General features: G+C 40.1%; 3 protein-coding genes across 3 annotated transcripts; all 3 read right to left on the bottom strand.

Moving 5' to 3' along the window:
- Window positions 1–3,031: 3,031 nt before the first annotated feature.
- Window positions 3,032–7,820, bottom strand: LOC140549640 (peroxisomal succinyl-coenzyme A thioesterase-like). Its single transcript, XM_072673390.1, has 10 exons — window positions 7,596–7,820; window positions 6,799–6,898; window positions 6,507–6,697; window positions 6,136–6,305; window positions 5,845–5,964; window positions 5,544–5,626; window positions 4,198–4,291; window positions 4,008–4,088; window positions 3,698–3,839; window positions 3,032–3,162 (listed from the first exon to the last, which is right to left on the bottom strand). The coding sequence occupies exons 1-10, from the start codon at window positions 7,792–7,794 to the stop codon at window positions 3,032–3,034; spliced, it is 1,311 nt and encodes a 436-aa protein (XP_072529491.1). The 5' UTR covers window positions 7,795–7,820.
- A 2,899-nt stretch (window positions 7,821–10,719) lies between these two features.
- LOC140549639 (bile acid-CoA:amino acid N-acyltransferase-like) lies at window positions 10,720–15,834 on the bottom strand. Its single transcript, XM_072673389.1, has 10 exons — window positions 15,621–15,834; window positions 14,724–14,823; window positions 14,431–14,621; window positions 14,042–14,211; window positions 13,747–13,866; window positions 13,453–13,535; window positions 11,733–11,826; window positions 11,580–11,660; window positions 11,337–11,478; window positions 10,720–10,850 (listed from the first exon to the last, which is right to left on the bottom strand). Exons 1-10 carry the CDS (start codon window positions 15,817–15,819, stop codon window positions 10,720–10,722), a joined length of 1,311 nt encoding a protein of 436 aa, XP_072529490.1. The 5' UTR covers window positions 15,820–15,834.
- Window positions 15,835–21,833: 5,999 nt separating this feature from the next.
- Window positions 21,834–26,297, bottom strand: ubl7a (ubiquitin-like 7a (bone marrow stromal cell-derived)). Its single transcript, XM_072673701.1, has 10 exons — window positions 25,863–26,297; window positions 25,631–25,750; window positions 25,449–25,531; window positions 24,702–24,786; window positions 24,401–24,458; window positions 24,137–24,270; window positions 23,969–24,018; window positions 23,699–23,875; window positions 22,766–22,876; window positions 21,834–22,627 (listed from the first exon to the last, which is right to left on the bottom strand). The coding sequence occupies exons 1-10, from the start codon at window positions 26,101–26,103 to the stop codon at window positions 22,490–22,492; spliced, it is 1,197 nt and encodes a 398-aa protein (XP_072529802.1). The 5' UTR covers window positions 26,104–26,297; the 3' UTR covers window positions 21,834–22,489.
- Between the last annotated feature and the right edge of the window lie 550 nt (window positions 26,298–26,847).

Raw genomic sequence — 26,847 nt, 5'->3', positions numbered from 1 at the left:
TCAGCTCTTCAGCTTTTCAGGGTTTTGTGATGGCCACTCCAAAACATTTCATTTTTTCCATATAATGTTTTTTCCTCATGATGCCATCTATCTTGTGAAGTGCACCAGTCCCTCCTGCAGCAAACCCACACCCACAACATGATGCTGCCACCCCCGTACAACACAGTTGGGATGGTGTCCCTGCAAGCTTCCTCCCTTTTTCCTCCAAATGCAACAATAGTCATTCTGGCCAAACAGTTCAAGTTTGAGTTCAATTCTATCACTTGATTAGAAATGCAGAATAAATGGAATATGGCAAATGTTTCCTTTTCTTAAATAAATTGTGATTTGGAAACCCATCTCTCTAATTCAGAGTTGAATCTTTGCCTAACAGGAGGTTGATTGGCTTATAATTATTCAGATAAGGACAACCGCTGGCAACCTGTTTCTATATACCTTAATTAAAGTGGAAATAATAAACTGAGAACTAAAATCCAGTGTTCTGCACTTCTCAGTTATTGTACTGTAGCTGTTGTTAACACCAACAAAAATGAGTGAGAAAGCAAGGCAAGTAGTACCTCTATCTCACTACAGAGATGAGCTGGCAAAGGTAGATGTTCCTGAACCTCTCTGGACATTTTATGACATCAACTGCATTTTTTTTTCTGAATCACCCAAGACCATTTGGGCTTTATTTATGTTTATTGTACAAAGAGAAAGGTAAAGACCCTACATTTGAACCCTGTGGGTTTGGATTTTTGTAATTATTTTTGTAATTTTTTTTAGATTATTTTGATTTTCCAAATAAAACAGTCTCTATTAAATATGATTTTAACTAAGACACCTTGAAATGCATCTGGTGTAATACCAGTTGTATGCAGAGAGCATACAGTAGTTAAAACCTTGTTTGATAGTTTATCTTATCAAAAAAGCATTTATGTAAGGGGTCACCACCCTGCAGACACTGTACTTGATAGCAAGAATAAAACTGAATTTGTTGCTTTGTGTTTTTATTTTTCTCACAGTGTAGTATTTGCCAATTCCCATTCATTATCACCATCACACACAAGGCCCATCAGTCTGGGAATGTGAAGATATTATGCTTTCTATGAAGGACTGAAAACTGTTACTGTACAGGAAGCACGCCAACCCATATGTATTAGCATGTAATGTCTCTTATGTGGACACTCCCACATTTAAGATGCCTAAAATTACAATCAAGTACAGAACATCAGCTGCAGATGATTAGAACAGGATTTTGAAGGAGCTGTTTTATTTAACCCTAAGACATTTAGTTAGAGATTAGTCATTTCACTGAAAGAAAATGTACAAGTGGAGAAGACTAGGCTGTCCCAGCAAATTCAGTAGGTTCAAGATCAGACTGCAAGATGCGTAAATGTGTCTCCAACAATCCTAAAATGTCATTACAGGACCTACTGGTAGCTCCTGCCACAGTTGTTGACAAAGTACATGCAAGTACATGCAGACTGCACAGGTTTGATTTTTATAGGAGCTGTGCGAGGAGGAAACCCTTGCTAATGGAAAAGCAAGGCAAGACAGTTCTTTAACAGGGCCTGCAACATACAGAGACATCATTACATCCTCAGCAACTGACTGAGAGGTTCTACTAATGCTTGATATCATCAGAAAATGCATTACCAGGAAAAGCAATGTGTTCAAGGTTTATACGACCATTATAAGACCTGGTCTTATAATGAATCCTACTTAGTGAACCTATTAGCTTTCTTTAGTGTTTCTAGTGAATCTACAGCTGTGTAACTGTCCCCTCAGTGTAACAAAGCACAACTCTCCTCCCAATCAATGCTGTGGCCAAAAGGACACTTCTGAACAGACATAAACATTTAAGTAGTTCAAAGAAAATGCTTCATTAGTCAGTCAAAAACACACATTATTGATTGGTATTAAAATCACTAGTTTGTTAAAGAGAATTGGTTGTATTTGAAAGACTGATTTTTTATGATTACATTTAGTTCAGCAATTCTTCATGAGCTGTGATGCATATTTGCAGCAATTATGAGAAGAATACACCAAAATATTGTGTGTACACACACTCATTCATGTTGAAGATTCTCTATGTGTGTGCTGTTAGTACCCAAGAAACTTTTGAGAAGCACTTCATGTTAATGACGCTCTTGTGTACTTGTATTTTCCCATTGTGGACTTTTAGGTGAAAAGTTACTTATTGACAAGTAAATAAAACCATGTTTTAAAACATCATCTGAAGAAAACACTCAATTGTAATCATTCACTTATGGTTAGTTAAAAAGTTTAAGCCACTAAACTGCTTAATTTGTGTTCAGACAGACTGATGTATAAATGCACTGCTTCATTCTAATCTTCACAAGCTGAGCTTTCAAAGATAGTTATTAACTGAAATAATTCAAGAGTTGTAGCTCTTTTTCATTCTACAATTGTGTATTATTTGTCTGATACGCTGTGTTTACAAAGTTGTAGCAGTAACACAGAAAAAACAGTCTGAATGTCACACTGTCCACTGTAGTGAACAACTATGTCCAGAAAGAAATTCATAATCATCATTAAGACTTAAAACAGGGCCTTCCTGCACCTATTTGGCTGAAGTGCTATCATAAAAATGAGCTACATCTATATTGTGAAGTGATGGGAGGGGTTATGCTTCTCTTTGATTGACTGTAAAGCATTCACTCTGATAGATGGCAGGCCTTGTGTGGTGTGGGGTTGGAAAAAAAGAGAGAGGGAGGCAAACATATTAAGGTCATTGTAACAGAAGCATGGTCTAATCTATTCAACACAAAATGTGTAGAAATTCACTTTCCAAAAAGTCAAAGCTTGCCACAATCAGTCATGTGTATGTAACAACCTGGGTCAGGGCGTACATATATTCACATAGAGATTTAGATTTTCAACCCAAAATCTGCTTAATATTTTGAAACTGTGGTACAAACTAAATAAAGCACAACAGGTTTTACTGTTGTAAAAATTTTAAAAGGAAAACTGATGGAGATTTTCCAGAGATACATATTTACAATGAGATGTGTAGCATGTTTGCCCTTTAATATTTGGATTTGGATACCACAGTGTCACTGCTGTAGAGATGCTGCTCCAGAAAGGCCAGGGTTTTGTGCCAGGAGTCTTCCTGAGCCTTGCTGTGAGGCACCGTTTTTCCACCCCACAGCACCACCACTGCAATAAAAAACAAAGCCACAGTCAAATACTGAAGTCTGTATCAAATAAAATGTAAACATTCAAAAGTAACACACCCCAGGAAACAGCATGGCCTTGAAATATGCTATCTCACCAAATGTTTGTGCCCATGGTTCTTCCAAAATGAAGGCCATGAAAAGGGACTTTAACATCCTTTTGCTATGATAACGGTCTCTGCTCTTCTTGGTAGGCTTTACACAAAATGTTGGAACATTGCTGTGAACATTTAATTACTTTCAGTCATACGAACATTGGAGAGGACAGGTACTGATGTAGGATGACTAGTTCTGGATCACAAATACCACTCTAACTTATCCCCAAGGTATTGTATGGAGCTTCATAAATTCAGAGAACACAGTGTCACTGCTCCACAGCCCAGTGCTGTGAGGCTTTTATACCCATCTAGCTGACACTTGGCACTGGGCATGGAGACCTGAGGCTCCTCTAAATCTGAATAGACTAACAGGAGCCTTAAATCCTTGATCCTCAACATGTACCGAAATGGAAGTTTTACCTGTAGTCTTTTTCTCTGTCAACATGAAGTTGCTGGCTCGGGTATGTGGGCTGTAGGGAGGCTCAATGAGATGACCAGCTTGGGGGTATGAAAGTATGGTTAGCAGGTGACTATTTCCAGCTTGCTCCATCATCTGCTTCATCTAGAAGTGCAAGAAGAAACAATGAGCCATAAACTCTGATTCTCTAGCACAGTACTGTGCAGGGTAACAAAAGTGTCTGATTATTTTTAAATGCTTCATGAGCTTAATAACATAAAGCCTTAAAACTGTAATGTGTGACTCTGAAATGAGAGAAATAACACTACTCACATCCTCTACAGACTCTGAAGCAGGCCAACTTTGATCATCTTCACCAACAATCAATAAAACAGGACATTTGATACAGCCCATCTGGTCAAAACACACCAAGTCACATAAACTGTGATTGCATAATATGCTGAACATCAAACAATGTATAAACAGTTTATCAATAACTGATCATCAGTTCATAAATCCTTACTTCAACTTTCTTTGAAGAATCGGCTGGTATTGGCAGCAGCAAATCTCGCCAAATGATTCTCTGCTCCTCATCATAGCGGGTGTTCTTGATATTTCTAAAGATGATGATGAAGGAAATGTTTAGCTTCGAAATACAGACACACACACATACACACACACACACACACACACACACACACACATATATATATATATATATATATATATATATAGAATCAAATGCAGCACATGAGCTGCAGAGACGATTTTAAAGTAGCCTTTCTTTTTCAAACCTCACACATTTAGTTTGATTTGCTCTTGATTGTCAAAGTGAGTCTTGAAAGGGATTTAAAAAATATTTCAGAAAACTTAATCAGCTGTTCCTCTGTCTGCAAAATGATTTACAAGTGCAACAATTGTCAACATGGCCAGGTCAGGCCGTCTTAGCAAGTCAAACAGCGGACCAAAAAGATGAGTAAAGAAGTCTCCAACAATCTGGTTTTCATTACTGGATCTACAGGTAGCTCTTGCCACACCTGAAGTCAAAGTATAGAATCTACCATCAGAAAGAGACCACACACTTTGATTTTCATGGGAGGACAGGTGAAAATTAAATTAATTAAATGTGCATCAAATAAACTGCTTTAATTTTGTATATGATTTTTTAAAAATCTATTTTATACTGTTTGGAAACAGTTCCAAGAAATAGTCCCAATTTCTCAGAATAAAAAAGACTTTTCTCCTACAATAAAGTTGCTGTTTGAGAATTTGCCAAAACCTGTGCAGACCCCACAACCAACTGTACTCTGTCAAACCGTTATGGCAAATAATTAGACAAAGTACAAACATAAGGTAAGACTACATAATAAAAATGGCCACATTGTCTACTTTTCTGGATGTTAGCCCTATTTGGACAGCACTGGTTTTAAATGAGGAGCTGGGTTAATGAAATGGATTCTCTAATTTTCACATCACATCACATCAAATAAAATCCAGGTACCTTTGTTTCTGAGAGTGTAAAGAAATAATTCTTACTAAACCTGCAAGAAAAGGCTCCTCTGAGAAGATTATAATATGACTAATATGAATATAAATTTTACTTATGTTCACTTTGCCACTCATGACACAACGTAATACCTCCAAACGCTAGAATCAGGGTGTGATGGAATGTTTATCAACATGCTTATTCACACTAGATTATAATACCCAGGGGTTATTTTTACAGGTTGTTTTATAGAAGGTAAAAGACACCTGAGCCTTTACTGACTACATTTACCCAATTAACCACTTACCCATGTAAAACAAGTCCTGCTCAAGTAGGGCTTTAGAAAATCACTCAACGTGGAAAGTCCATAATCTGATACTCACATTTTAAACTCATTAAAGACATCAGCCAGAGGTCTGTTTACAGGCACAATGTGACTTCCACTTATACAGACTAAACACTTGGGCTGAAAGGGAGAGCAAGCAAGTAAAATCACAGATATATATATTTCCTGCCACCACAACCAATGCAAGACATTTGAGCACACTTGTTTAGGAGACAGGTACATAAAAACATGCAGATACCAAAACAATTCCTTTGTTAAAGTACTGGCTTACAAATATTAACAAAGTGGTTACAAAGGTGCAGTAAAGACTAATGTAAGAGCAGCTTGCTTTGGTCTACCTTAATCACTGAGGAGTACGCTGCCATGCTCAGAGTAACAGAGACACCGATGCACAAACCCATCATGGCCACTCTGTCGGAACACACCTGCGGGTGTTGCGCCAGCACACTGAAGGCAGCCTGAAGGAGATAAGCAACACTTACATTGCAGTAGTGCATTAACATGCTCCTCCTCTCCAACTTTTCAATTTAAAGGAGCATTTCTCCATGTAAAGGAGCAGTTATGCCATGCCTTATTCTTTAGTATCTCTGTTAGTACAATTACAGCACCAACGTTTCACAGACCACTACCTCAAAATAGTCTTTGTCCACATTGTGTGGCTTTCCATTAGCATCCATAAGGCCAATGTACCCCAAAGTTAATGTGATGTAGCCATGAGAGGCCAGCAGAGCAGAGCGATACTCCACCAGCCCACCTCCACCACCCCAAAGGTCCAGCACAGCAGGGAAAGGGCCAGGGCCTAAAAAAGAACACTCAAAGTCACACACACATTTCTTCCTTCTGTAAAATTACAGTCACTTAGTTTTGCAGATACGTCCAGGTCTTTAACAAAGCTGACAGATACTGGTTTAGAAACAGTATATCACTCTAAGAACTGTCCAAGAATGCTAATATACAGAACTACACTTTCAATATCCATCTAATCATCAGTCACTGATACCTGGAGGTATGAAAAGGGTTCCTTTCAACCCTTTCTCCCTGACCTCTACCCTCTGGACGCCAGGACTTATGTACCATCGCTGGGCTACAACAGAGGCTAGAGGACATTTTTCTCTAAACCCTTCAGTTAGGTGGCCTTCATACACAGAAATGTGCACATCAATGGGCTTGAAGACGTCCTTCTTCCGAAACCTTAAAAAAAGAAAAACATCATAAATTAAAAGAGAAGAGTTATTTTAGTGAGCAGTCACTCTTTAAGCAGCCCAGAAGTCCTAAAGAATGCTAAAGGTAACCTGAGGCCTGTTCTGCTTCCAGGAATTGGTCTCATACTCCACAGCAGGCCCATGGGCTCAAGGCCATCATACGATCCACCAATACTGGCATCTTCTGAAACTGAGACAGAGTGTAGACTACATTAGAGCACTTGTGCTAAACACAGAGCTACAAACTGAGAAAACCATATCAACCAGCCGAAGAGGGTACTAACTAACTCAGTTACACTTAAACAATTTTTGAATTTCTACTTTTTAATTTAACCCATTCTTATCAAACTATTCAAATGATAATACTTCTACTTCTACTCCAGTATATTTGGGAGAAAAGTAATCCACTACAATGTATGCAGTGACATTTTAGACCTTAGCATTCAGTGAGCTAATAAACTATGTGACACTATTAATATAAAACTATATGACTAATAAAGTCAGATACAGTACAGAGGCTGCCAGCAATGTAACTACATTTTACAGAAAAGGATTTGTAATCTGGGATCTAAAAATAGGGATTAGAAAGGGATCAGTAAATGTTCGCTGAACTGCATCTGAGTAGAAATCTTCTTGATCCGATTTTAAAAAGCACTAAGAGTATAAATCTGTCCAGATTTGACCTCAGTATCTATTAATGTCACTAGTTAGTTCACATGTCCTGTTACACTGATGACGGCATGTGTTCAGCTGGTCACACCTCTCACTTCTAAGCTTCATCATCATTTTATTTTAGATGAAGAGTGCATCAAAAATAGAAGAGCAGAGCCTAGCAATCTTCTGTTCCTGTGCTGCAGATGCTGGATGTTATATGAAGGATAAGCTACCTTTGACAGATCCGGACGCATCACTAACATAATGTCCAAACGCCTCCCAGAAGTCCCCGTCCTCGGACTGTAGCTGCGCGTGCAGAGTGACCGGCAGACCCGGCAGCAAAAACTGAACGACCACCTCAAACTTCTCGTCCACCAGACAACGAAGAGGACGGACAGAAAGTAAAGGACAGCAGTGTCTTTTCCCGGCCATTTGGACTGCTGAAAACAAGCACAACACATAACTTAGCTCCTTCAAGACTGCAGACATGCCACCTCTCTCATTTTAGTGAGAGACCAAAGAGAGCATCCTCGGTCTGTCTTTGAGCTAAGCAGGCCTGTCAGTGTTGTCTGTGGGTGAGATTTACACTCGACCTCTCTTTTTCAGTATTCACTTTACTGTCCTGCAGCTCTGTGTTAGTCTTAAAAACAAACTTCACCTCAGACTACACTAAATTGTACCCCTGCTTAATAGAGGTCAGAAATAAGGACTGTGTTGTTCACTGCACAGTTTGCAACAGTGACATTGCTTTTGTCCATGGCAGTTAAATGCCTGTAAAAGACATGGTTAGTTTACATGTATTAATCCAGCCAGCTGTTAAAGTGTTCAGACAAAACACACCACAGTAATATTAATATTATTGAATGTAAGATCAGTACAGATTGTAAAAGCAGAGTATTAGCACTTAGCATGTCGTGCAAGTGTGTGGTCACTTACCGCTGTGTAGAGTCACTCTAAACTAAATTCAGATTTGCATATCTAATTGATCTAAGCTGAAGTTAATGGATAAACTGCTTGTCATACTCATACAGAGAGCCACGGTACTGGATAAGGACGCCATCTGTAAACAACAGTATGTTCTGTGTTTTAAGGTGTTAAATTACAGTATGTACAGTCTGATTCAAAGAGACATAAAGAAGCAATTAACACACATATGTGTAAACTGATGTAACCATGGGCTCTTTCCCTCTTCCCGTTTCTTTACTTCAGTAATAGTTTATGTATAAATGTGTTTAGCTATTAAAAGACATCCTGTGGTTGTGGATTTGTTTCAGAAGGGTCAAATTATTGGCATATCTCAAACAGAGAAAACTTCTAAGGAGATTGCTAAGACTAATAATAGCTGGTTACGAACTGTCCAACATATTATTAAAAAGTGAAAAGACAGTGGGGAAACATCATCTTTGAGGAAGGAATGTAGTAGGGAGCGTAAAGATTGGATTTGGGAGCAATGAAAGACGGTCATGTGGTCTGATGAGTCCAGATTTTCCCTGTCCAAGAGCGATGGGTGAATCAGGGTAAGAAGTGAGGGGGCTGAAGCGATGTGGGAAAAGTGCATGTAGTTTGCAGTTGAAAGATTATCCAGTAACTTCTTCAGCTTCTCAGAATCAGCAAGTTATTTTTAGTGATAATGCCTAATCACATCTGTGCCTATTACGTACTAGTGGGTGTGGACTATAGACCATAATCAAACCACAGATAGGCTATGAAAATACACTGTGATAGAAGTTCAACAAAGTTTAGACTCTGAAATGCTACTTTGTAGATGTTTCACTTGTACGTGTTTTACAGTCTCCTGATTAAAGTGTGAATTAATCTGTTTTTCATTCTCCAAAGCAACTGAAATTTATTTTGTCTCCTGAAAGCAGCAAATGAATGATTTGCTTGATTTCAGAAGATGAAAACTGCCAGTGCACCAGCAAACCTGACCATGACCCCACGTGTGCAGAGACTTTCATCTTTATCAGTGTGAAATAAACTGAGCTGGAAATTTGATTAGATAATAGAGAAGCAAAACACATGGTTTAAGATGCATTGCAAAATTCCTACACACTGGTTTGTAAAGCAAATGTACTGTGAGAAAATGGGGACTTGTAGCAGTATGAAAATGAAGCGCCCGAAGAAACCAGAGCCATTCCATAAGGTTTACCTGCTGAGTATCAGTGTGCTCTCAGTGATAGGCCTATTATTTACAGTCGTCCCACCCCTGAGTTTTAATTCATAGATGCTGTATAATTGATAAAGTACACTTCATGCTGATCTACTTTGTGCTTTAGAATATTGACATAAATTACAGCCTTCTTTTCACTAATCATATTTATTAATATAAGGTAAACTTGTCTCCAAAAATCTTGCCATTGTCCAAATTTTGTCATTACAGGACCTACAGGTAAGTCCTGCCACCATTGTTGACAAAGTACATGCATCTACCATCAGACAGAGACTGCACAAGTTTGATTTTTAAATTTTCAATTATGTTAAAAACATAAAAACAGATTAATTTATCTTTATTACCTCCGTCTCAGGTATGTTTAAATGTTTTGCCAAGCAAGACAGTTCTTTAACAGGGCCTGCAACATACAGAGACATCATTACATCCTCAGCAACTGACTGAGAGGTTCTACTAATGCTTGATATCATCAGAAAATGCATTACCAGAAAAGGCAAGGTGTTCAAGGTTCTACAATAGTCCATTCACCTAGTCTTATAATGAATCCTACTTATTAGCTTAACCATGAACTTATTCGCTTTCTTTAGTGTTTCCAGTGAATCGACAGCTGTGTAACTGTCCCCTCAGTGTAACAAAGCATAACTCTCCTCCCAACCAATGCTGTGGCCAGAAGGACATCCTCACTGAAATGACTGCAAGATGACTGATTCAAAATGAACTAAAATACAAAGACTGGACATAGATGTTTTAATGATGCTGAACAGACACATACATTTAAGTAGTTCAAAAAATGCTTCATTAGTGAGACAACAACAGACATTATTGATTGGTATTAAAATTACTAAATTGTTCAAGTGAACTGGTTGTATTTGGAATAGTTGAATAAATTCAGTTTAGCAATTCTTCATAAGCTGTGATCCTCATTTGCAACAATTATGAAAAAATACACCTTGTGTGTGTACACAACTCACTCATTCATGTTTAGCAGGATGACGATTTCCAGGGGTGTACATATATTCACATACATATTTAGATTTTCAACCCAAAATCTGCTTAACATTTTGAAACTGTGGTACAAATTAAATAAAGCACAACAGGTTTGACTGCTGTACTTGTTTTAAAAGAAAAACTGATGGAGATCTTCCAGAGATACATATTTACAATGAGATGTGTAGCATGTTTGCCCTTTAATAGTTGGATTTGGATACCACAGTGCCACTGCTGTAGAGATGCTGCTCCAGAAAGGCCAGGGTTTTGTGCCAGGAGTCTTCCTGAGCCTTGCTGTGAGGCACCGTTTTTCCACCCCACAGCACCACCACTGCAATAAAAACCAAAGCCACAGTCAAATAATGAATTTTGTTTCAAATGAAATGTAAACATCCAAAAGTAACACACCCCAGGAAACATCTGACCAGATGTTTGTGGACACCTGCCCATGGTTCTTCCAAAATCAAGGCCATTAAAAAGGACCTTATCTGTACTTCCTGAGAGACTGTATATAAAATATTGGAACATCGCTGTGAATATTTGATTACTTTCAGTCTTAAGAACACTGGAGAGGACAAGTACTGATGTTGGTACTGATGAACGTATCCCCAAGGCTCCATAATTCCAAAGAACACTTGGCACTGCGCATGGAGACCTGAAGCTCTTTCAGAGCATTCCATGCTATGTGCAGTTGTTTTCTGTGGAGTTTATTCAAGTTGTGTGCTCTCAGCTGTTCGTATACTCACACAACTCTGAATATACTAACCAGGATGCTTAAATCCTTTAATCTCAACACGTACTGAAATGGAAGTTTTACCTGTAGCCTTGGTCTCGGCCAACATGAAGTCGCTGGCTCGGGTATGAGGGCTGTAGGGAGGCTCAATGAGATGACCAGCTTGAGGGTAAGAAAGTATGGTCAAGAGGTGACTATTTCCAGCTTGCTCCATCATCTGCTTCATCTAGGAGTGCAAGAAGAAACAAACTCTGATTCTCCAGTACAATATTTAATACGCTCACTTACTAAATTAGTCAAATATTATGTGGAAATAACACTACTCACATCCTCTGCAGACTCTGATGCAGGCCAATTCTGATCATCTTCACCAACAATCAATAAAAGAGGACATTTGATATGGCCCATCTGATCAAAACACACCAAGTCACATAAACTGTGATTGCATAATATGCTGATCATCAGTTCATGAATCCTTACTTCAACTTTCTTTGAAGGGTCGTCCGGTATTGGCAGCAGCAGATCTCGCCAAATGATTCTCTGCTCCTCATCATAGCGGGTGTTCTTGACGTTTCTAAAAAAATAATCAAAACATAACTCATACATCAATACAAACACACACATTTATATACATATGCCCCTCCCCCCATATATCTGCACTCAGTACCCCACAATGACAAAGTGAAAACGTTTATTTATTGAGAAGTACAAACTAAAACTGTACTCACTATAACTGACCTTTTCTCAGTACTTAGCTGAAGCACCTTTGGCAGGGATTAAAGCTTCCAGTCTTAGGCATGATGCCAGAAGGTTTGCACACCTGGATGTTGGGATTTTCTGCCATTCTTTAGATCATCTTAAGCTCCATCAGGCTGGACAGGGACTGCTGGTGGACAGCCATTTTCAGGTCTCTCCAGAAGTATTTGATTAGGTTTAAGTCAGGGCTCTGACTCAAGCACATTCACAGAGTTGTCCTTAAGCCAGCCCTATGTTGTCTTGGCTGTGTGTTTAGGGTCATCTTGTTAAAAGGTGAACCCAGTTGGAGGTCCCGAGCGCTATGGATCAGGATTTTATTAAGAATATCTCTTTGCTCCATTCAGCTTTCCCTCAACTCCTAGCTGCTGAAAAGCACCCCACAGCATGATGCTGCCACCACCATGCTTCACTCTATGAATGGCATTCGGAAGGTGATGAGCAGTGCGTGGTTTCCTCCAGTCATGAATCTTAGAATTGAGACCATAAACTTCCATCTTTATTTAATCAGACCAGAGAATCTTGTTTCTTACAGTCTGAGGGTCCTTTAGGGGCTTTCATGTGTCTTTTACTGAGGATAGGCTTCTGTCTAGCCATAAAGCCTAAATTGGTGGAGTGCTACATGGTTGACTTTCTAGAACTTTCTCCCATCTGCACAAAGCTCAGCCAGTGACCACTGGGTTCTTGGTCACCTCTCCAAGGTCCTTCTCCCCCGATTACTCAGTTTGGTGAGGTTGGCCAACTCAAGGAAAAGTTCTGGTTGTTCTGAACGTCTTACATTTAAAAATTATGTCACTGTGCGCTTGGTAACTTTCAGTGTAGCAGAATCTTTCTCCAGATATCTGAGCCCTACAGGGAGTTCCTCCTTATGGCTCCTCTATGGTGTTTGCTCTGATATGCATTGTCAGCTGTGAGACCTTGTGATACCAGGTGTGTGAATTTACCACAGGTGGACTCCAATCAAGGTGTAGAAACATCTCAATGATGATTAAAAGAAATGGGCGGCACTCATAGCTAAATTTAAAAGCATTAAAAAAGCATAGCAAAGGGTCTGAATACTTATTTCCATGCTTTTAAGTTTCTAATTTTGAAATTCTATTTTCACTCCCATTATGTGTACTAAGTGCAGATTGACGGGAGAAACTTTTTTTTAGCACTAGGCCTCAAAATAAAATGTGAAAAGAGTAAAAGGATGAATGCACTGCATTATAAAGAGAAGCACACAATTCAACACAATCATGTGAAGCACTCTTCTCAGACATTTGTTTTTAATTCATAGCTTCATATTTTTGTAAATTGTTTTGTAATGATAGTTATTTTAAATCCTATCCACTTACCCCTGTGTCGCTTGAGTACGACTTCACTCTACAAATCAAAATCACTCTACATGGGTTTATAATGTGGTCTACAAGTCATGTGGTCTACAAGTTTATAATCTGCTACTCACTTTTTGATTTCATTAAAGACATCAGCCAGAGGTCTGTTTACAGGCACAACATGACATCCACTTATACACACCAAACAGATGGGCTGAAAGGGAGAGTAAGCAAATAAAATCACAAATAAAGAAAATCACATATTACGAATTTAGGAGACAGCAACACTCAAACACAGGTACTTTGAAACATTCAAATCTAATACTTAAATTAGATATGCATATGTCTAAACTGCCTTTGTGAATTAGTACAAAGGTTACTGGAGTGGTTACAAAGGCATAAAAAAGACAAATGCTGTGGTCTACCTTAATCACTGAGGAGTACGCTGCCATGCCCAGAATCACAGAGACACCAAAGGACAAACCCATCATGGCCACTCTGTCGGGACACACCTGCGGGTGTTGCGTCAGCACACTGAACGCAGCCTGAAGGAGATAAGCAATACTTACATTGCAGTAGTGCATTAACATGCGCCTCCTCTCCAACTTTTCAATTTAAAGGAGCATTTCTCCATGTAAAGGAGCAGTTATGCCTGCTTAGCCTTATTCTTTAGTATCTCTATTAGTACAATTACAGCACCAACGTTTAACAGACCACTACCTCAAAATAGTCGTTGTCCACATTGTGTGGCTTTCCATTAGCATCCATAAGGCCAATGTACTCCAAAGTTAATGCGATGTAGCCATGAGAGGCCAGCAGAGCAGAGCGAAACTCCACCAACCCACCTTCTCCACCCCAGAGGTCCAGCACAGCAGGGAAAGGGCCAGGGCCTAAAGAAGAACACTCTGAAAGTCACACCCACATTTCTTCCTTCTGTAAAATTATAATCATATCCAATAACAGTCACTTAGTTTTGCAGATACATCCAGGTCTTTAACAAAGCTGACAGATACTGGTTTAGAAACAGTATATCACTCTAAGAACTGTCCAAGAACGCTAATATACAGAACTACACTTTCAATATCCATCTAATCACCAGTCACTGATACCTGGAGGTATGAAAAGGGTTCCTTTCAACCCTTTCTCCCTGACATCTACCCTCTGGACGCCAGGACTTATGTACCATCGCTGGGCTACAACAGAGGCTAGAGGACATTTTTCTCTAAACCCTTCAGTTAGGTGGCCTTCATACATAGAAATGTGCACATAAGTGGGCTTGAAGACGTCCTTCTTCCGAAATCTTTAAAAAAAGAAAAACATCATAAATTAAAAGAGAAGAGTCGTTTGAGTGAGCAGTCACTCTTTAAGCAGTCCAGAAGTCCTAAAGAATGCTAAAGGTAACCTGAGGCCTGTTCTGCTTCCAGGAATTGGTCTCATACTCCACAGCAGGCCCATGGGCTCAAGGCCATCATACGATCCACCAATACTGGCATCTTCTGAAACTGAGACAGAGTGTAGACTACATTAGAGCACTTGTGCTAAACACAGAGCTACAAACTAAGAAAAACATATCAACCAGCCGAGGAGGGTACTAACTAACTCAGTTACAGGTACTTAAGCATGTGTGTTTTTTTGGATTTCTTTATTTTCTTACTTTTTGATTATAATACTTCTACTTCTACTCCAGTGTAAGAAAAGTCCTCTACATTACGATGTATGCAGTTTTAGACGTTACAATTTAGTTACTTATTGCCTTTTTCTGTTTTGTTTATTTTGAGTAACTGACTGAACTTCAGCTAAACATCTAAGTACATCCAGCATCTACCAGCACAAGATCTGAAGATGGTCAGACGTTCTTCACTAGGTGACGCTCCTAATCTAAAACTATATGATGAATAGAAGTCAGAGCGGTAACCAATCACACAACAGTACAGAGGCTGCCAGCAATGTAACTACATTAAATTTTACAGAAAAGGATTTGTAATCTGGGATCTAAAAATAGGGATTAGAAAGGGATCAGTAAATGTTCGCTGAACTGCATCTGAGTAGAATATGTGTGAAATCTTCTTGATCCGATTTTAAAAAGCACTAAGAGTATAAATCTGTCCAGATTTGACCTCAGTATCTATTAATGTCACTAGTTAGTTTACATGTCCTGTTGCACTGATGACGGTATGACTTCTAAGCTTCATCATCATTTTATTTTAGATGAAGAGTGCATCAAAAATAGAAGAGCAGAGCCTATCAATCTTCTGTTCCTGTGCTGCAGATGCTGGATGTTATATGAAGGATAAGCTACCTTTGACAGATCCGGACGCATCACTAACATAATGTCCAAACGCCTCCCAGAAGTCCCCGTCCTCGGACTGTAGCTGCGCGTGCAGAGTGACCGGCAGACCCGGCAGCAAAAACTGAACGACCACCTCAAACTTCTCGTCCACCAGACAACGAAGAGGACGGACAGAAAGTAAAGGACAGCAATGTCTTTTCCCGGCCATTTGGACTGCTGAAAACAAGCACAACACATAACTTAGCTCCTTCAAGACTGCAGACATGCCACCTCTCTCATTTTAGTGAGAGACCAAAGAGAGCATCCTCGGTCTGTCTTTGAGCAAAGCAGGCCTGTTAGTGTTGTCTGTGGGTGAGATTTACACTCGACCTCTCTTTTTCAGTATTCACTTTACTGTCCTGCAGCTCTGTGTTAGTCTTAAAAACAAACTTCACCTCAGACTACACTAAATTGTACCCCTGCTTAATAGAGGTCAGAAATAAGGACAGTGTTGTTCACTGCACAGTTTGCAACACTGACATTGCTTTTGTCCATGGCGGTTAAATGCCTGTAAAAGACATGGTTAGTTTACATGTATTAATCCAGCCAGCTGTTAAAGTGTTCAGACAAAACACACCACAGTAATATTAATATTATTGAATGTAAGATCAGTACAGATTGTAAAAGCAGAGTATTAGCACTTAGCATGTCGTGCAAGTTTGTGGTCACTTACCGCTGTGTAGAGTCACTCTAAACTAAATTCAGATTTGCATATCTAATTTATCTAAGCTGAAGTTAATGGATAAACTGCTTGTCATACTCATACAGAGAGCCACGGTACTGGGTAAGGACGCCATCTGTAAACAACAGTATGTTCTGTGTTTTAAGGTGTTACATTACAGTATGTACAGTCTGATTCAAAGAGACATAAAGAAGCAATTAACACACATATGTGTAAACTGATGTAACCATGGGCTCTTTCCCTCTTCCCGTTTCTTTACTTCAGTAATAGTTTATGTATAAATGTGTTTAGCTATTAAAAGACATCCTGTGGTTGTGGATCTGTTTCAGAAGGGTCAAATTATTGGCATACCTCAAACAGAGAAAACTTCTAAGGAGATTGCTAAGACTAATAATAGCTGGTTACGAACTGTCCAACATATTATTAAAAAGTGGAAAGACAGTGGGGAAACATCATCTTTGAGGAAGGAATGTAATGTCTGATGAGTCCAGATTTTCCCTGTCCAAGAGCGATGGGTGAATCAGGGTAAGAAGTGAGGGGGCTGAAGCGATGTGGGGAAAGTGCATGTAGCTTGCAGTTTAAAGATTATCCAGTAACTTCTTCAGCTTCTCAGAATCAGCAAGTTATTTTCAGTGATAATGCCTAATCACATCTGTGCCTATTACGTACTAGTGGGTGTGGACTATAGACCATAATTAAACCACAGATAGGCTATGAAAATACACTGTGATAGAAGTTGCCAAACAAAGTTTAGACTCTGAAATGCTACTTCATAGATGTTTCACTTGTACGTGTTTTACAGTCTCCTGATTAAAGTGTGAATGAATCTGTTTTTCATTCTCCAAAGCAACAGAAAATTATTTTGTCTCCTGAAAGCAGCAAATGAATGATTTGCTTGATTTCAGAAGATGAAAACTGCCAGTGCACCAGCAAACCTGACCATGACCCCACGTGTGCAGAGACTTTCATCTTTATCATTGTGAAAAACTGAGCTGGAAATTTGATTAGATAATAGAGAAGCAAAACACATGGTTTAAGATGCATTGCAAAATTCCTGCACACTGGTTTGTAAAGCAAATGCGCTGTGAGAAAATGGGGACTTGTAGCAGTATGAAAATGATGAAGCGCCTGAAGAAACCAGACCCATTCCATAAGGTTTACCTGCTGAGTATCAGTGTGCTCTCAGTGATAGGCCTATTATTTACAGTCGTCCCACCCCTGAGTTTTAATTCATAGATGCTGTATAATTGATAAAGTACACTTCATGCTGATCTACTTTGTGCTTTAGAATATTGACATAAATTACAGCCTTCTTTTCACTAATCATATTTATTAATATGAGGTAAACTTGTCTCCAAAAATCTTGCCATTGTCCAACTCTTGTCATTACAGGACCTACAGGTAACTCCTGCCACCATTGTTGACAAAGTACATGCATCTACCATCAGACAGAGACTGCACAAGTTTGATTTTTCAATTACTAATACAGGGTTGTACAGTGGAACAAAACAATGGTCTGCAGCGCAGAATATATAGAACATTATATAATAGTCATGCAAGGGCAATTAACAAAACTTTTGTTTGAATCACTCCAGTTAGAGAATGAATGGTCCTTGGGATTTATTGATATAACAGAAGTCATTTGAGCAATTAATTACATGTCCATGCCCAGTGCAATGCTATGTCACAACAGATGCAGAGCAAGTAAGCTTTCTTGCACAGCGCCCCCCAAACTCTGAGAAGAAAATCGCAAAGTCTATGAGCTCTGGCTGTCATTCTCCAACCTGGGGAGCAGTATCAAGCGGCCCACTGGACAAATGTAGTGGGGAAAAACATATTTAGTCAGTCAGTCACCAATTGTACAAGTTCTCCCACTTAAAAAAGATGAGAGGCCTGTAATTGACATCATAGGTAGACCTCAACTATGAGAGACAAAATGAGAAAAAATATTTTAAAAAATCAGAAAATCACATTGTCTGATTTTTAAAGAATTTATTTGCAAATAATGGTGGAAAATAAGTATTTGGTCAATAACAAAAGTTCATCTCAACACTTTGTTATATATCCTTTGTTGGCAATGACAGAGGTCAAACGTTTTCTGTCAGTCTTCACAAGGTTGGCACACACCGTTGCTGGTATGTTGGCCCATTCCTCCATGCAGATCTCCTCTAGAGCAGTGATGTTTTGGGGCTGTCAGCGGGCAACATGGACTTCCAACTTCCTCCAAAGGTTTTCTATGGGGTTGAGATCTGGAGACTGGCTAGGCCACTCCAGGACCTTGAAATGCTTCTTACGAAGCCACTCCTTTGTTGCCCTGGCAGTGTGCTTGGGATCATTGTCATGCTGAAAGACCCAGCCACGTTTCATCTTCAATGCCCTTGCTGATGGACAGAGGTTTGCACGGAAAATCTCACAATACATGGCCCCATTCATTCTTTCATGCACACGGACCAGTCGTCCTAGTCCCTTTGCAGATAAGCAGCCCCAAAGCATGATGTTGCCACCCCCATGCTTCACAGTTGGTATGGTGTTCTTTGGATGCAACTCAGCATTCACTCTACTCCAAACACAACGAGTTGTGTTTGTACCAAACAGTTCTACTTTGGTTTCATCTGACCATAAGACATTCTCCCAATACTCTTCCAGAACACCCAAATGCTCTCTAGCAAACTTCAGACGCGCCCGGATATGTACTGGCTTAAGCAGGGGAACACGCCTGGCACTGCAAGATCAGAGTCCTTGGCGGCGTAGTGTGTTACTGACGGTAGCCTTTGTAACATTGGTCCCAGCTTTCTGCAGGTCATTCACTAGGTCCCCCCGTGTGGTTCTGGGATTTTTGCTCACCGTTCTTGTGATCATTTTGACCCCACGGGCTGAGATCTTGCGTGGAGCCCCTGATTGAGGGAGATTAGCAGTGGTCTTGTAGGCCTCCCATTTTCTGATTATTGCTCCCACAGTAGATTTTTTCACACCAAGCTGCTTGCCTATTGCAGATTCAGTCTTCCCAGCCTGGTGCAGGTATACAATTTTGTTTCTGGTGTCCTTCGACAGCTCTTTGGTCTTCACCATAGTAGAGTTTGGAGTGTGACTGTTTGAGGTTGTGGGCAGGTGTCTTTTATACTGTTAACGAGTTCAAACAGGTGCCATTAATACAGGTAATGAGTGGAGGACAGAGAAGCCTCTTAAAGGAGAAGTTACAGGTCTGTGACAGCCAGAAATCTTGCTTGTTTGTAGGTGACCAAATACTTATTTTTCACCATTATTTGCAAATAAATTCTTTAAAAATCAGACAATGTGATTTTCAGAATTTTTTTTCTCATTTTGTCTCTCATAGTTGAGGTCTACCTATGATGTCAATTACAGACCTCTTTAATTTTTTTAAGTGGGAGAACTTGCACAATTGGTGACTGACTAAATACTTTTTTCCGCACTGTACGTCCTCATCTTTACCTTTACTGCAGCAGTCTGTACGGGCCCCCGTCTTGCCCCGGGAAAGTCAGCGATGACTACCGATTGGCCTGGGTTTAGTGGTCTAGTATCAGTTCTTTTCTGGCGCTACTGCAAACATGGCAAGTAATATCTGATGAAGGCAGCCCAGAAGTAATCAGCCAGAAACAAGCTATGTCTTCACCAGTGCTGCCCCATAGACACACATCCCAGTGACTTAGCATTTAGTATGTTTTCAGTCTCAGGGAGAATAGTCAGCAGCACTGTCTCCAGAACTGATTGGTGCTGTAGGATGACTCTAAGGGATTCTAAGGGATCTATTCTCCTTTTCCCAAGTTCTTCCTAAATAGAGAGCACTTGGTGAGTTAAACTGCATTCGGATTTGTTGCTCTGCTTACTGTGTCTGCAGTGAAGGTGCCATGGCCTCAAAGGCTTCTCTTAATTCTCAGGGCCCTCCAATAAAGTTAGTAATTGGCAATCTCAGCTGATGCGCTGGCGCTTTTGTACTGCTTCCCAGCCACGTAGTATCCAGCAGCAACATCTCAGTTCTAGTAGGACCTTTCAGGACCAGTATATAGTATTCACAGGACCGAGATCCAGGACAATTAAATGTATGCCCACAACATCAAGGGTCTTCTCTTGTACCAAATCCTTCCAGATCTTGAATTGACTACGGTCAGGAATCTGAGAAGGCATGGCCACTGATCTGTGCCAGACAAACTTTCCTCAGCATGTTGTCCTGAGGTTCTGCATCCGCTGAGGGGACAACCAGCCACTGTCAGAAGTATGGTAGAGGAAATCAGGACCAGGTATGATGTCTGCCAGGGCTAAGCCTCTTGTGAGGTCATTAGCTGGGTTCTTGTGAATTCAGTACCTGACAGGTTTACAGGTGCCCCAGTCAATGTTCAATGTTCTTGTGTGAGTATTTCTGGAGTCGCTGTACAACGCATTGTAGGAGGAGACTTCCCTCTAATCCAATATTCAGAACAGCAAAAACTTCCATATATGCATTGCCATGGTGAATTAGCACTTTGACAACTTGGAGTAGGATCTTCTGACATTGATTTGGGCGATCAAAGTAGACCTTGTGGATGGCAAGCACTTATGGTGAGCACGGTGGTGGAACTCTCTGGCACAGCATCATGTAGGATGTTGTGAATTTATTTGATCGCTCTACACGGTTTGACTGCAGGTACAGTAGTACTGGTAGAGGCATCAACTGAGCAAAGTAACAGATTTGGCAATTACTAGTGCTTTCTCAGCTTCTTAAAGCTCAGGTTTTCCAGCTTCCTGGAGCTTACGTTCTTAGGCAATGCTTCTCTATCTTGAAGAGACTTCTCCTGAAGTTGTTGAGCTTCTCTGACTCGCAGCTCTAAGCGGTGTACCTCAGTATCTACACCTGGTGTTGTAACTCTCTGTCTGAGTTAGGGTTAGGGTTAGGGAACACTGGTGATAGCCTAATATAAAGAGGGATACATGCTGATAGACATGTAGTATGCAAGCTGGGAAGGTAAGCAGCGACCACATTATGTCCTCACTGGGGCTTCTCCAGTGCTAGTAGAAGAATTATCCATACTGGGGGAAGTCACACTCCACCTGGCTCAAAGGACTGCTATGTGAGGGAGTAGGGACCCTCTGAATAAATGAGGTAAAGCAGATTACTGAAATGGTGGTAGCAGTTGTGGTTAAATAAGCAGAAAGCAGCTTACTCAACCCACTGTGTCTCTGCAGCAAGGCATGAAGAAGCAATTACATGTCCACACCCAATGTTACAATAGCAGGCAGAGCTAGTAAGCATTCTTACACTGTACTATTTATTACAGTTGTGTGCAGTTTTATACACCAACAATAATATTTCATTTAATTTTCAGGTGAACATATTCATAAGAGCCAGCTACTCAAAAAGACTGTCAAATGAGGAGTTCTCACTAATATGGCAGCACTGGTACACTGGCACCAGTAGGGGGAGGTGGTACCACATAATATCACTGAATTTGTGCTTCTGGGAGCTAGTACATTTTAAAAATTAAAAAACTGGAGAATAAGCATTTTTTTTGTTCCAGAGAAGAGTTTTATATAATGACAGTTCAATACAAGGTTAAATGAACTGAAAACAACAGTGTGTTCTGTGTTTTAAGGTGTTAAATTCAAACAGACATAAATAATCAATTAAAGCATATGTCTAAACTGATGTAACCCTGAGCTGTTTCCCTCTGTTGACTTCAGTAATAGTTGATGTGTTTAGCTTAAAGCTACAAGATAAATATCTGCAGGCAATGGAAAAATATAAAATATATATAAATCTAGGCTAAAAACGAAAATGAATTGTGTAAAATACAGACAGTCATTCTACATATCTGTAATTATGTCTCCTGCCATAAAACAAAGCATTTAAAATGTCAAAATGTCAAACAGATTTAAAGATGGTATTGTTGGTCACAACAGGGAACCATCACAAAAGACAACATCAGAGGATCATTTGCCATAATTAAGAAGACAATATTGACATAATCTGTAACATTAAATAAATACAATCTCCACATTAACATATCAGGAAAAAGTGCAAATAGCTTGTAATTAAAAGATTTTTTAAAGGTATACCGTAATATCCAGTAACTCCTTCAGCTTCTCAGCATCAGCAAGTTATTTTGGCAAAAATGCCTGATCACAGCTGTGCCTAGACTTTTTATTGGGTGTGAACTTGTGAGACTCAGGGTGCTCCCCCTGCAAAAATGAGCTCCAGGGCAGCTTGAATATCTCCCCCAGTAGCCTGTAGGGCTCGAAGGATCAGCTCCTCATCCTGGATCCCCATGTCACGCAACTGCTGGAGCTGGGACTGCCACTGACTCTGAACATTTAACACAACCACAGGCTAAAAAATTACTTAAAAGTAATTGTATTTTATTTTTCAGGCTTAAAATAGTATTTTTTCACTCATAAAAATATATATTTATGCTTACAAGGTAATGACTTACAAGATACTCACTTGAAGGGAGGATATGCTAGACACCTGTAAGGCTTGCTGCAGGGCCTGGTTAAACAAGTCATTTGTTATAGGGGTTCCAGCAGGGATAGGAGAAACCCCTGAAGAAGCGCCCTAACAAAAACATAAAGATATAAATTACAACATGCAAAAACAGTAAAAAAAAAAAAAAAATTAAATTAAAAAAGCCAACACATGGTTATATGCATATGCAAAACATTGCTCTCGGCTCTCAGGCCTATGAATGCTCAAAAAGCATTTGACTATATTTCTGTAGTCATGACTACTGCCCTCCATAGATCTTTTTGAATTCTAAATATGAAAAATATCTCTTCTTTATTCACTGCAAAAAACTCCCTTAAATATCTCTGTGTGATCTCAAACAAACAGCAGCACTATCATATTGCAGCAGCATGCCACAACAGACCAATTATTATAGTAATTTTATCTTGATTAAAGTGTGAAGCGAGGCACAGCACGACAGAGTTAACCCCCCCCCCACCACCACCACCACCACCACCACCACTATGCTGCACAGCCTTGAATGGCCACTGATTTCTAAATGTTTTCTAAGAAATTTGCCATATAATAAACCATATAATATATAGCATAATTAAAAACAAAGTTCAAATAATTAAGATCAATTCAAGTAGCTATAATGGTGTTTAGTGTTTACTGGCACTGTTCAAGTATTTTTTTTACAAAAATCTGTAACCTGGACCAGCAAATCTGGTCTGTCGAACAACAATAACCTGAACAACTCTACCCCATAATTCAGTGTTATACAGATGGGGTTCCAAAGGAGTTGTGAGCAGAAAGTGTCATGAGAGCTAATCAGAGCTGAAGAGAACTGAAAAAAACACAAAAACACTAAGGCCAGTTGCAGGTTCCCTTTCAGGTTCACTTTAGCGGAACTGTTTGTAAGAGACTGAGCACCTGGTTTCCTATGGTGGGTGTAACAGCACTGCTTTCTGGAGTGCTGGCTAGAGCGAGAGCTGTGGCAAGTTCGCTCTGGGTGATTGGTCTGGGTCCAACTGCCCCACTGTATCCTAATGTTGCAGGCCTCAACCCTGACGCGCCTGTAGAACTGGAGGATGGCCCACTCCGGTTCCCCTATTACACATCAGAAAGTTCACAAAGTGAAGAACAGCACAATGCCAGTGCATGTTTTGTGCATAAGATAGAAAGAGGATTGTGATGGCTAACCGACTGAAATTCCTCCTCATCGTCAGACATGCCTTCAAAAAGAAATCCCCCTGCAGTAGAAAGAAGTATCCCTGACATAACTGCTTGACTTTACTGAATCATAGTTGAAAGCTCACAAAACATGCATAACTACAAGGAAACAACAAGTAAAATGCATTAACATTTTACCTGGCATGTCACTGTAGGAGCTAGAGGACACATTTCTGGAGGAGCTTGCACTCTGTTGGGTAGGCACACTGCCAGCTACAGAATGCAGCACCAGAATAATGGCATTAACCAGTGCTGGGTGAGAGTTGATCAACCTAGTTGGGAAAGTGTTTTAAGACAGTTCTGTAATTTCTCAGAATGAAGCAGATTGTCTGGTTCTTCCTTTGCACACTGTAAGCACAGAAACATTGAAAAGAGTTTTAGGTGTGAGTTTCTTATACTTACATGTCAAGCATGTTGGGATCTGTGAATTGTACAAATAGTTCCTTGTCTTGAAGCACACCTAAAACACAGCACATTGCATATGTACAGGTCAAGTAGTAGTAGTAAGTAGGTAGTAGAAAGTAGTCCAGACTTCCAATAAAGCTACAGCAGTAAGATCATGATTAGATGAAACCACAGGTGTTACTTAGCTCACTCCCCCTAGCAAGTATTAACCATAAATAACATTTTTTTTCATACTGAACAATATACATATGCCACTAAAATAGCCTTTTTAAAAATGTACATAAAAACATAAGCCTACCCAGAGCCATAGGATCACAACTCAAACCAGGTGTCGCCACAATGATCTGATCCAGAGATTCCTTGTTGTTCAGCATTTTAAAAACCTGTGATGAAAAATGAAAAAAAAATTCTAAATCGGATATGTACTGCATACTAAAAATAAATAAATCACTAAATGTTACATTTACATAGTTTTCCCTTTGCCTAAAATGTTGTCAGTCAGACAAATTTGTGTATGCATTAGGTGTGTACTGGAGCTAAAAGGCTAATGTAGCCAACATGTAAGAGACTTGTAGATTGACAGATTGACCCTGGTGGTTTTATGTATATATGTAATACAGTGTGTGTGATTCATATATCATCACTATCACACAAAAAAACGTCAACCATACAGATGATTTGTCCACTTGTAATTAAAATCCTTACACAATGTAAAGAACAACAGACAGATTGCAATAATGTCAAAATTTTAAAACGTCAAAAATGAGATGCAAGGTTTTCCTGTGACAGTGACTGTGAAAATGAATACCCCCTTCAAATTCAAGAACCAAACTGAAGCCAATTTAAAATATTAGTGTACAATAGTAAAGCACAATTAAACAAATCCAGATAAATCTAAATAAACTTATGAACCAGGTAATAATGGTATTCAATAGCATCTGATCATTAGCTGTTTTGAAATCTTTGGAACTATGATGAAGCAGCACGTCTTTAAATACAGAGGATCCCACATGTACAAAGATCTGATGAACACTATTGACCCTACCGAGTCTCTGTATGCTGTGCTGGTGTGAAGAGCTGCCTGCAGGACACGAAATTCCCTTGCAGCGGTCACTCTGTCAACCGGCTCTGAAACAACAGACAGTATAAGCACCAGTCATGGCATTAATGGTAACCTGTAACATTTGTTTTCTCCATGATGCAACATCGGGGTCGGCAGGTGCCTACCAGGCTGGATCTCAGGCTCTGGCCATGACTTCCTCAGGATGTGTACAGTGGATCCTGACTGAATCCCATAAGAGTCTAAGGTAAGTTCATCCCTCAGCTTTCTGCCACAGTACACCAACTCTGTAATGGAGAACAGCGTTAGGCCTCTGTGCATGAAAGAAAGATGGGTTAGCTAAGAGGACGACTATTTCACAGCTGTGAAGGCATTGGCCATTTGCAGTGATGAATCTACCTATAAGTTCTGGGTCCGGAATGGCGTCTGGCAGCTGCGCTGAAACGAGCTGTTTGAGGGTCGCTACTCGATACTCGCCAGGTGGGACGTCTCCAGGCTCCGTCTCTGGAAACTGAAGCACCGATTTCGGGAGGGATGGGTGGTCCATCAGCTTCAGCGACAAACGCCACTCGGGAATAGCCATGTCCGACCTCAGGAGCCTAATCAATGACCAATGCACTCCACTGTGTGGTATGAACATGCACTTCTCGCAGGGATGGCTGACTGGCTGACTATGCCTAGATGCTCTTTCACGGGTTAATTCTGTGGCGCCTCACAACACTCGCACACCGTCTGTAACGCGTTTAAACCTCTAAATCGACACAAATAGCTGCCGCATTAAAGCAGACTCAGCAAGTTTCACACACAGGCGAACCCAAATCCTCCTGTTTTCGTTTTTGCGGACTGACGTAAAGCGCTGGGCGTCAAAGGCTTTCTGGGAAATGCAGTTTCATGCGATGCAGCTTAGCTTGCACTGCCCCCCTATGAACAGACGACGGCGCTGCTGCTTATGAACGCAATGGTCAACCCAAATAGAAAGAATATATGATGAGAATGCAGTAAAACCCTCCCCAAATAAATAAAGCAGGAACAAGACCGGACAGTGTTTCATTCCGTAGCTTAGTTGAAGGTGCCTCAAACCCTTTTTGCAGATGTGCGAGTATGCAGTATTATCAAACAATATAAACAACAGTATGTCCAAATACAATGTCCCTCATATTTATGGATAGTCTAGCCTATAACCTATACATCCAAAATGACCTAGATGCTCCTTATAATTACTTTAGGGTGTATTCACAGCTTATATAATCTCTATAGAAAAGCTTCACTAGTAGAATGGGATGCCATGGAGCAGCCACACATGAGCCTTAATTCACCATGCCCAAACCCCAGTGACAGTCAGAGGGGTATAAAGCCCACAGCACTGGGCTGCAGAGCAGTGGAA

The sequence above is a fragment of the Salminus brasiliensis genome, chromosome 2, assembly GCF_030463535.1.
Source record: "Salminus brasiliensis chromosome 2, fSalBra1.hap2, whole genome shotgun sequence".
In the NCBI taxonomy this organism is placed as follows: Eukaryota; Metazoa; Chordata; class Actinopteri; order Characiformes; family Bryconidae; genus Salminus; species Salminus brasiliensis.
Note: the sequence above shows the minus strand (reverse complement) of the source record. Positions and strands in the feature narration are given on the sequence as shown.